The 12,108-nt window shown below is 30.9% G+C and overlaps 1 protein-coding gene across 1 annotated transcript in view; it reads left to right on the forward strand.

Moving 5' to 3' along the window:
- Positions 1-12,108, forward strand: part of LOC119611008 (nipped-B protein-like) — a 114,926-nt gene that overhangs the window by 65,147 nt on the left and 37,671 nt on the right. The window contains exon 6 of the mRNA XM_037966457.1: positions 4,881-5,620. Coding sequence (XP_037822385.1) covers positions 4,881-5,620 — 740 coding nt within the window. The remainder of the gene's footprint in view (positions 1-4,880; positions 5,621-12,108) is intronic.

Genomic DNA, 12,108 nt, shown 5'->3' on the forward strand with positions numbered 1-12,108 from the left:
CGATGGACGGAGGCCTACGTGGAATCTCCTCAGGAGTCACCACATCAAGCTTAGATCCATCCCATACCTCACCCAATAGTGAAATGGCAGACTTGAGCAGCAACGCTGAGCGTTCGTCTGCACATGTAATTAATTTAACGTGACCCTGGAACCATCCAACGTGCCAGAACACTCCCATGAGTTTTTGCTTCACCACATCCCAGTTAGACTGGGATATGGATCCGTCAACGTCGCTTCGGTCAATGACGGCTCGAACAAGGCTGTCTTTGGCAACCTCACTGAAGGAGCGCGTCATTGACTTCTGCACCTGTTTTGGACATTTCGTCCCTTACTGCTGGCTTGCAGAAGCTGCTTCCTCCTCTGAACGTTGCCATTTAGGCGCCGCTTCCGTTTTCACTTCGGCGGGAGGAGAGAAGCATTGTCGTTGCCAGTGATCTGGGCCTTGGCCCATTGGAGGGAAGCTGATTGCTCCGTAATGAGTTCCCCGGGTGGTTTGGACCCGAGTAGCTTAATAATCCTAAAGGCGGAACGCCTTGTAGTTGCCGCCCGCTTGGAGGGTTTTTTTTGCCGAGTCGATTGTTGATTGCCGGACTTGGCAGGGGGTGGTACATCCCCAGGACAGGAGGATACCGTCACTGAGCCTGGAGGTACAATTGGCACTTGGGAAGCTGGTGTAAGAGACGACTTAGCCGACCCCTTATCATCAGTACCCGAAGCAGGGTTTTTAACCGCCTTAGCGGTTTGGGTTGCAGCAGCTTTAGAGGTACTTGCTGAGAAGTCCTGAGGTACCTCGCCACTTGATGAGCAACTACGAATAGTTTTAAATTTATTACATTCAGCCATCCTGGGTGTACCAAACTGGCCTCCTGCGACGCCGGTAACACGCAAACTAGCCTGACCCGGTGTGGCCGCCTGACTAGTCTGGGTAACAGTCGCATTCGACTTTCCACAGCCCATTACCGTCGCTGTGGAAGTAGGGTCCCCGGAGATTATGAAGCCCCTGACCGGGTACGCGGGGCCTGCTTCTTTCTTCTCTTCCATGGTTTTGTCGTTGTGACAAGTGCACTTACGTTACACATTCAAGTGTTCATAGAACCAGCCGGACTTGCTTTCCACCACCACCCCTCTTAATAAGGAGAGAATAGCCGTAGAAAGCGTCTGATAGCCGTCCCATAGGGAAACAGACGCTACCAGACAGGGGGAGGGTAGTTCTTAGTTTCGCGCTCAATGTAAACTCGTCTGGAATGGGTGATCCTACCAGGAATAGCCAACTTGTGATGGCCATTCCCTCCAGCATGGCTCTACAGATCATCGCGCTTAAGCATCTGCATCACGTCAAGATGACTACCCATCGCAGATGAACATTTATATGAAAGTCAACAGTAATTTTCATACATGAAAAATTCTATGTGTAAGGAAACTGTGGACCATTAGTATTAACTCTGTGTATTCAGTTTTTCATAATCAGCTTTTATGCACCCTTATACAATTTCAGAAGACGGAATTCCGAATTTATATTAAAAATTGGATTTTAATATTAATATCAAACCTCTGCTTCAAAATAATATTATAATATTGAAATTGAAATAAATATATATATATATTTCAATTCATCAGGATTAAATAAGAAATGGAAGCGTAAAGAAAATTTGTCACAAAAAAGAAGTTAAAAATTTTTGTTTCTAAAATGAGATCTTTTATTTATTTATTTATTCAAACAAAGTAATATAAAAGCCATAGGCCAATTAAACTATATTACAGAGGCAAATCCTGAATAGCATACATATGAAAAAAATTTATAATACTATTTATAAATATATACATATATGTATATATGAGTGATATTAAAAATATAAAATCAAAATCTTAAAAATAAAATTATATGCAAATGTAACAATTACTTATTGAAGTGAAACAAATGGCTCCCCAGCCATTATAAATAACAAAAATTGTAAAAGCAAAGTAAATTTGCGTCCCATAAGTGGTAAATAAGTCATAAAATTAAAAGTGTATTACTCATTATATGTAGATGCTGGGAAAGAGGGTAAATCATTATCTGATTAAATGATTATGATTAAGTTAATAGTTTTAGTACAGTGTACTAATACCGTCCCTTTTTAATTTCTTTCTATATTTATATCCTTCACCTTCGTGAGAAGGGTATATATAAGTTTGTCATTCCGTTTGTAATTTCTATAATATAATTTTCCGACCCTATAAAGTATATATATTCTGGATCCTTATAAATAGCGGAGCCATGTCCGTCTGTCTGTGTGTATGTTGAAATCAGTTTTCAGAAGACCCCAGATATCTGCGAGATCCGAATTTTCAATAATTCTACCGGAAATACGATCGAATAGAACGCTATTTAAAATCAGCCAAATCGGCCCATAAATAACGAAGATATGAGTAAAAATCCGGACCACGTCTGAAAATTTCATCAGAAATTTACTTTTTTCGTGCATGCTTATACAAAACAATAAACAAACAAAAACAAAACACAGTATCAAACGGTAAATTTTTTTTGTTATTTGTTATTGTAATTCTTGTTTGTAAACACAAAGCAAAGAATGAACATCACGTTACGTTGTTATTGGCTAGAAACATGAAATTAAGTATGTAGAGCCCGGATTAGGCCAGAACACATAAAAGGGGACTTTTTGGTACTTTTTCGTTCTACAAAAGGTACTTTTTGAATTTTCTATAATATTGAACCTAGAAACATGAAATTAAGTATGTAAGACCTTGACTAGGTAAGAACCTATTAAAAGGGACTTTTTGGTACTTTTTCGTTCTACAAAAGGTACTTTTTGAATTTTCCATTATATTTAACCTAGAAACATTAAATTAAGTATGTAGAGCCCGGATTAGGCCAGAACACATAAAAGGTGACTTTTTGGTACTTTTTCGTTATACAAAAGGTACTTTTTGAATTTTCTATAATATTGAACCTAGAAACATGAAATTTAGCATGTAGGACCTTGACTAGCTAAGAACTTACAAAAAGGGACTTTTTTGTTCTACAAAAGGTACTTTTTGAATTTTCTATACTATTGAACCTAGAAACATGAAATTAAGTATGTAGAGCCCGGATTAGGCCATAACACATAAAAGGGGACTTTTTGGCAGTTTTTTGTTCTACAAAAGGAACTTTTTGAATTTTCTATAATATTGAACCTAGAAACATTATGTAGAGCCTGGATTAAGTGGGAACCCACAAAAGGGAAGCTTTTGGTACTTTTTCGTTCATCAAAAGGTACTTTTTGAAATTTCTATAATATTGAACCTAGAATTATGAAATTAAGCATGTAGAGCCCGGATTAAGTTAGAACGTATAAAATGGGATACATTTGGTATTTTTTGATTTTTTGTAATAAAATTCGTACTGACTGTTTTTTAACACATCCTGGTGAAGGGTATATAAGATTCGGCACAGCCGAATATAGAACTCTTACTTGTTTTTGTCTAACATTAAAATGTTTGATTTATTGATTAATATAAATTAGGAAGACTTAAAAATAGTTTTTTTGTTTTAAATTTAAGTTTTCATTAATTTTCATATTACATTTACAATTATCTTCTTATTTTTTTTATAAAACATGCATTGTTGTACTCAAAAACATCTAAGCGGATTAATATCATATTAAATTTATTTTTAGATTAACTAATCTGATTATTAATTGGCATTTGATTGCCAACTCAAAAACCCGCTCTAAGTGAGTCCAAAAAATAATATATGTAGATAAATGTACAGATTCCCAGCTTTCATTTTATACCAATATTAGCATCATACAACACATAATTATTTAAAATATCCGTTTGATTTTGTAAGTCTTTTAAAAGGACATAAGAGCTGATTATAAAATCGGAATATGCAGAATTGCTTTAAATAAACTCTAGTTTCACATTCATATCAACTTTTCTATGTGTGAAAGCTTTTTTTAAATTGTTACAGGGTGAAAATATTCTAGTTGTTCAGAATCTGCCGTAAAATGTGTGTCCTTTTTTAACAAAATCGTAGTGGATTGTAAGCTGTCCATACATTTCGGTTAACCTTTTTACCAGTTTTTTCATGTTCGGTTTCAACCGGTTTTCTAGAAATGGCCAATTTTCTGTTAACCGAAAAACCGGTTTCTCCAAAAGTCGAATTTTTATAAACTCTCCCAGCAAAAAAAGGTGACTTTTCTACATCTCTTTCCTCACTTTTAACTGGGTTTTCATTTGTAAGGAAATATTTGGTTTATAAAAGTGAAAAATATGTAATCGCATTTTTAGATGTGATTAAGACGTAGATTATAAAGTATGACATCATTAATTTTTTCTGGGCTACATTAGGGGGATGTTGTTTTGGACAACTTTGAACTAGATCTAATATTATTTTTAGAAGCAGTAAAAATCTGATATAAATAACATTCTTCCTATTACACGCTTATTTAAATATCATCGTTTTTTACCAGTAACTTTTCTGCATACATATGTTTCCTAATTTTTAACTAGGTTTTAATTTATTGGGTATTCTTGGATTAAAAGTAAAAAATATATAATCGCATTTTTAGATGTGATTAAAATGTTGTTTGTATTATTTTTGGCTGGGCTGATGTTATTTTAAATTGTTTTAGATATAAAAAAAAAATAAAATTACAATAAAATACAAATAAACAGAAAACATATTACCCATCGCAGATGTTGTTAAAATAATGTTAATGTATGTAATGAATTCCAACAAATAAGAAAACATTGATCTGCTAAAACTAATTACGAACTTCAAACTAACATGCTACTAACTTTTTTGTGTGCCAATTTCCACAAGGGTATAAGTAGCTGGTTAGTTAGCAACAATTTTACATTACATTAAAATATGCAAATTCTTTTTATTTAAGGACTTTACAAGAAAATGATGTGCATAATAAACAATTAAATGATTCCAAAGTAAATCCATCTACAATTGTAAAAATACAAGACTGTAGTACGAGCATTATTACATCAGTATGTAATTCATCAATAATAAATAACAATACATCGAGTACCAACGAGCAAGATGAAGGTATTGAAGATAATTTAAGTAATCCAGATAAACCTAATTTAACGAGCACTGCGGTACAAGCAGATTTTAAAAATGTTTTAAATATGCAGAGGCAGTTATCGAACTCCATTCAACAGAAAAATATTACTGAAAACTGTAGCCCCAAAAGTAGTTTCCCATCACCAGCGGTGACAGCAAAACAAATTGCAAAGGAGTCAACAATAACAATAAAGTCAACTCATGGTTGCAACAAATCTCGTTTTTTGGTACGTATAAATCGGATTAAAGCCGAGGATGTACGTCTTATGCAACAAAGTATTAAAGAATTTATAAAAAAGTCACCAGAATTGGCAAAGAAAATGTGTTTGTTAAAGACCGACATATCAGGCGCGGTGAAGAGTGAAACAGAGGATATACATTCGGAACTAAAAGACTTACAACAGCAAATGGAAAAAGAGACAACCAAAGTGAATGATTCGGAAGAAATCAAAACCGCGGTTTTAGATGATACATTCAATATTATGAAGGCACATGAAAAAGTAGCACAAAAACGTAAACACCCGACACCTGTTGAAGATATTCCACCGGAACTAATATGTAAGTAAACTCATACAAATAATATCCCAGAGAACATTTATAACTTTTTCAAATTTCAAAATTACAAAAACTACCTCAAAGAGCAGAAAAGGATAAGAAATATATTTTTTCGATTGAAAAAATATACAGTGTCGGACAAAACTAAAGCACGAACTTTTACTTGTTAGAAACAAGTTTAGTAAAATTAGAAAAATTCATATTTTATAATAAAAATTATTAGTTTAAGCTTGGTATTCTGTTCAAAATTTCACGTGAAATTTTTAAAAACTTCATACAAAAAAAATTGTAATGAAAATTTTATGGAAAAATGTTGCTGAATTAGTACTCTGTCTGTATTTTTGAAAAACATGTGAAATGTTTCTAACAACATTTCAGCAACATTTTTTCATTTGTATGAAATAATATAGACTCTAGTTAGTTCACGTGAAATTTTAAGTAAAAGTTTATTTACAGGTCTTTAGTTAGTGGAGACCATATGTCTAATATCCATTATATATTACGTGATATTTCTTAATTTAGATGCAATTATCATTCATAAAAAGTTTTTTACAAAAAAAAAAATACAAAAATTATTTTTCTTTTTAATTTATTTTTCAATTTAAATTTGTCAAACAAAACATAAACATTTGGTTTTGTTTACTTATATAAGCGATAGAAAACGCCAAATTTTATTAAATCCCTAGGTAGATAACACGGATACATTTAAATTTTTTCAAACGAAATTGTAAAAGTTGATAAACATTTTTCACGACTTCAAACAGAGTACCAGCATTTAGAAAGAATATAGTAATTATAAAAACAATAAAAAATAATGTTGTTTAAAATTAAAATAAATTGTTTTTTGCCATTTTACATAAATTAGCCTAAAATTGCAGCGAAATTACATTTTAGGAAATTTTTATAATTCGCAGTGTATTTTCCTGCATTTTGAAATTTAAAATGGTTCTTCAAAATTATTTTTTCTGATTAAAAGAAAATAATTGTGGGTTATTTTAATAAATGTGAATCATTGACATCAATTTGTAAAAAAAATCACATTTATCCCACTATAATTTCGCAAATTATAAGTGACTTTCAATCACCAGCATTATTGGCTGTAGTGGGGAACCTCGAAGAAACCATCAAACGGGAGGACCAGTGTCGAATTCGGATATTAAAAATGGTTATATTGCATTAACAAGGTGAATGACAATTCAAATACTATCGAAGTAAAAACGCCTTTTATTTTGCTTAAAATGCAAACTGGCTAGGATTGTTTTGACAGAGGGGCACTTTGACCGAAATTTTATACAATGAACATTTTTCTGATGAATCGAAGCTAAATTAAAATGATTTTAAGGAATTTAAGTTAGAATCTAAGTCAGTAGTGTAATTATCGGTATACAATAGTAAATATAAAATAAAATACTCGGAGGTGGTAATATTGTGGTTTTGGGATGTTTTTTTTTGTTTTATGTATGAAAATATCTTGCACAATGTAAAGCTGTACAGTGGAGATTATGTCTCTAAAATGGAGAGATCAACAGGAAAACGATTATCAATGGCTTATAAATTGCGAAATTATTGACTAATGGATATGATTTTTTAAGGAATTTGTCTCACTGAGATTATTTTTAAATCATAAAAAACTTTTCGAACATTACTTCGAATTTGCGAACTCATGTAATTTCGAATATTCGAATACATTATATTGTAACCAAGTAGATTTTTGACTATCAAGTTTTAGCTATTTCGGTGTACGGGAACTGTATTTAACAGCTTTCGAACATAAGTTCGAAATTTCAATTTTTTTATAGTTTTTATGATCCAGAGATTATTTTAAAAGCAAAACAAATTTTTCGAACATTACTTCGAATTTTCGAACTTAATTTCGAATATTCGAACATAATATTGTATTTTCATCAGGGGTACTCATCACTGACAAATTTCTGCAATTTCGCTTAGCGGAAACTGGTTTTAACCGCTTTCAAAATTTTTCGAACATAGATTCTGGATTCTTGAGCTTTACTTTGAACTTTCGAATTTAGTTTCGAATATTTGAAACATCATTCGCTTAAAAATTTGTTTTTTGTGTATTTTTGTTTAAAAAAATTTGTTTACCAACACTGAAAACAACCTGAAAACAAATCATTTCTATGCCAAGGGTAAAGGCTTAACTATAATATGCTTACACAAGCTGAAGTCACCTTAAGCAACTGAGCGAATACATATAAAACGTATGTGACAAACTATAATGTACTTAAGAAAGTTTCGTCAATTTTCGTCAAATTTTATTTGCTTAAGCAAAGAGCGATACTGAAAGCACATTCCGTACGGAATCAATTGTTGGTTTATATTCACAAAGAAAATAAAGAAAAAAAATAAAATTTAAAAGGAAATTAATTTATTTCGATAAAATATTATGAATTGTGTATTTTTGTTATTACTTGTGGCTAGTGTCGGTAAAAAGTGAGGTTCGGTCAATGTTCGGTGTTCGGCAAAATTTTGACGGAACGGATATACATACATAGGTACAAAACGCCTTTTTAACCGTTCGTTTTTTCGGCTGATTTGAAAAACTGTTAACCAGAAACTGATTAAAAAGCTAAGAAAAGTGAAACATTTAATTTGAATTATCTAGTTTCGATTATAAATCTTTGATTTCATTTGTAACATCGAAATTTTCTAGGTTCTTATTCTCAAACGATCTAGACATGTCTGTCAGTCAGTCTCTTGAAACGACGATAGGACCTAAACTATTGTTGCAGTTTGATTGGTATTCAAAATGGACAAAATCGGTTTACATTTGGACATGGCCTCCATATAATGTTCGCTTTAGAAAATTACTAACGTTCATAACAGGCTTAAAGATACTAGTATTTTTATGAAATTATACTTAAATTTTTTTATGAACCAAAATTTCATATAAATTGGCAAATTGAAATTTGCGAATTGTGTTAAGTATTGTATATATATTTTTTATTTTTTTAAAAACTAATTTTACTGATTCGATAAAATTCATTTTGATTTCGATACATATTTAAAACGAAATTTTGATCACATTGGATCATAATATTATGTATAACAATATTATGATAAATACAAAAATATCATGATGAAATTTTTTGAGGGTATTTAATCATATGATATTTTAAAATTGTTACAATAACGATAATATGTTTAGACTACAATCATAATTTTAATCATAATATGTTGCTCTTAGAACATGGTTATCACAACCGTGTTTTTTCTCAGCGTGCTCTTACAGATAAAAAAGTATTATTTTTCATTTAAAAAAAGTTCGGTTTCGGTCGAACTTTCAAATTTACCGAAGTTCGGGTTCGGTGTTCGGTACCGAACGAAATTTTGAGTTCGGTCGGACTCTACTTGTGGTATATAAATGTGAAAATGGAGCTAAATTGTTTTGAATGCATGTAAGTACATTGTAGCCACCTAAAAGTTTCTTCGAATTTTCTTAAGCACTTGAGAGACCTTTAATGTTGACATTACCTTAAGCTAGTTTATGCACATTATAGTTAGGCCTAAAGGGTTTTTATTTGTTTTTGTTGATATAACTTTTTTACTGTATAACACGATAAAAAAGCAACTGTGAATAACCTTATTTTTTATAATTTCTAGACAATATTCTATCTAAACTAATAATTCAAATTACAAAATTACCTATTTTTGAAATTTTCTGAGCTTTTTTTCTAACAGGTAAAAGTTTGTGCTTTAGTTTTGTCCGACACTGTACGTTTTTAAAATTTTTACATATAATTATTTAATGTTATTAATTGAAATTATTTCATTATAAACCTCATATAATTTCACCGAAATGATTTTTTTCTGTTTCTCGAAATTCGATATGTTTTGTATTTATTTAAATACACTCAAACCTCGTTTTATGCGAATTTATTTTATGCGAATTTGAATTAGTGCGGTTTCAAAATTCTAAAATTTTTCTTCGCAAAAATGATTTTGAGGTAAATTTTGGTCCACATACACCCAAAAAAGTATTCAACAAAGTACAACTACTGATTTTTTACCAATTCCTGTTCGGATATATAAAGTATTGTTCAAATCCTTTGTACATGAAGAAATATTAAGTTTTATTTTTAAGAAATGTTGCATATTTTCTTCATTATTTGGAATTGGTATTATTTTGTTGTTTGTTTCCTTTATTTCTTATGGTTTCAGTAAAGAATTAAATTTTTGTTGATTTTTTATATGCGATTTTGTTTGACTTTTAAGGGAATAATTTGAAAATGTGCGCTTTTTTATCTAAAACCCAATTAATGGATTTTGTATGGAGCTAGTGTATCGTTTTGTGCGAATTTGAATTATGCGCTTTTTTGCGAAACGAATTAATCGCATAAAACGAATCCTATGTTCTTCCCGGTATTGTGCTAACTATATTTGTCTAACGTACATATTATGTACGCAGATGGACAAAAGTCAAGTCAGAAAATATTATTTTAGTATGAATTAAGTTTTCCGTTATTTTTATAAAAGTTTCTGCAACGCATGTACCAATTTTTGAGTCATATCTGAACTAATTTTCAGCCATTCTTTCAGTAGTTTTTGTTTGAGCATATTTTCTGAGGTAATATGGTGCTCCCGAACACGTCGATCCAAATGGTCGCATAAATGTTCGATTGGGTTGAGATCGGGAGGTTGTGGAGGAGTCTTTAGTATGTGGGGAGGGTTATACAAAATCCACAAGCGAGCTATTTCTGCCGTCTGGGGTCATTGTCCCGTTGAAAGTAATGCCCCTATTATGGTTTACAACTCAACTCAGTTGAGTTGAAATTGAAACAACTCAACTTTTTTTTGGTATTATGAATTACAACCAATTTCATTTGTAATTGCGTTGATGTTGTCAACCTAAAAAGTGCTTTTTTGTCATAAAATTATGTGAAAAGTTTATGAATTTGTGTTTTTCGTAAATGACAAAAGTATTGAACACCTTTTTATTGCAAATTCGTTTGAAATCAGTGATTAATGAAATTTAAGAAAATTAAAAAAAAACTTTACTTCATTTTATTCTAAACAATTGAGTTGTAATTTTTAAGTTGTAATTTGTTATAACTGCTTTTGATATGTTGTAATTTTTTCCAAAAAAGATGTAATAAAATTTAACTTTAAATCCGATTTATATATGGAAAATTTACTCTCATCAGAGTATATTACTTTATCCCAAAACTCTGCTCCCTTGTTTATGTGCTCTTTTGCAAAGGAAAAACACTTCATTTGGTTTATCTTGCTTATCTGTGTTTTTTCCTGCAAACTCTTGCATTATAACCGGCAGAATTTAGTACTCGGCGTACAGTACGAGGGTGGACATTAGGGTGGGTCGAAAAAAAGTTGAGTCAGTCACCCCCTACGATTAAAGATATGTTAATAACATTTCAAAAAATATAAAAAATATTTTTTTGCCACGCCTAGAAATACCGCCCTTTTTGTTTTTTTTATATATAACGTCGCCATTTTAAGTCCGATTGTAACATATAATATATCAATATTTATGGCTTGACTGTAGCCATTTTCACCCTCTGACAATTTTTTAATTCGACGTCATATTCTATGCTCAACTTCTGATATCTCGGATCCTTCCCCAAAATCTAAAATTGTGGCTGTACTGTAATAAAGTACATTTAATTATATGAGCTATTTGCTTCTAAAATGCTCACTTTTATGCATAAACAGCTATTTTACAGGTATTTAAAACTACCTGTATAGTTCTAACTACAAACAATTAATTTGCTAGGGATATGGTCGAAAACTATTTTTTCAAATTAATTTACAATACAAAAATTTCATTCTGTCCCCTATCTTAACACAAGAAAGATAATTTTATTCAGCATTTAATTTTATTCATTAATAACAAAATCACGTAGGTACATAAAAACTAAACATTTTATTTTATAAAAATCGATGAAAAATTAAGGAGTTTATAAAAATATTTCATGTTTTTACCATACAATTACTTGCATGTTTCCCGTTTTTTTTTTAACAACTTTCAAAAATGTTTATACTAATTTTTATAAAATGTAATAAATTTATTTAAAGATATATTAACTTTTCTTAAATAGTTATATATTTTTAAAGAAGTTCTTGAAATAAAAACTAATAAAAAACAAGTAGGAAAGTATAGTCGGGCATGGTCGACCAAATAATATCCTACACCATGAGTATATTTTTAAAATTTTTATTTTTCATAAAAAAACTTTTATATTGAATTTTACCTTAATTCCAAAGTATTTAAGCAAGTTATTGATAAAAATCAAAATTTTCTAAATGAGGCTTTATATAGGAGTATAGGTCAAATATGGGCCAATCCTTATTAAATTTGGGAAAAGGATATATTTTTAAATAACAGTTAGTTTTGTTTCATTGCGATACAAATGGTTACAAGTCAATTTTAGACGTCTAAGACATTTTTTGAAGAGGGGTTTGTATGGGGGCTAGGGTCAAATAAGGGCCGATCATTACGAAAATCTGCAGTGTCA

Source organism: Lucilia sericata, unplaced genomic scaffold (assembly GCF_015586225.1).
Source record: "Lucilia sericata isolate MDLA Ls3-8-SP2 unplaced genomic scaffold, ASM1558622v1 Contig001336F_arrow, whole genome shotgun sequence".
Classification (NCBI taxonomy): domain Eukaryota; kingdom Metazoa; phylum Arthropoda; class Insecta; order Diptera; family Calliphoridae; genus Lucilia; species Lucilia sericata.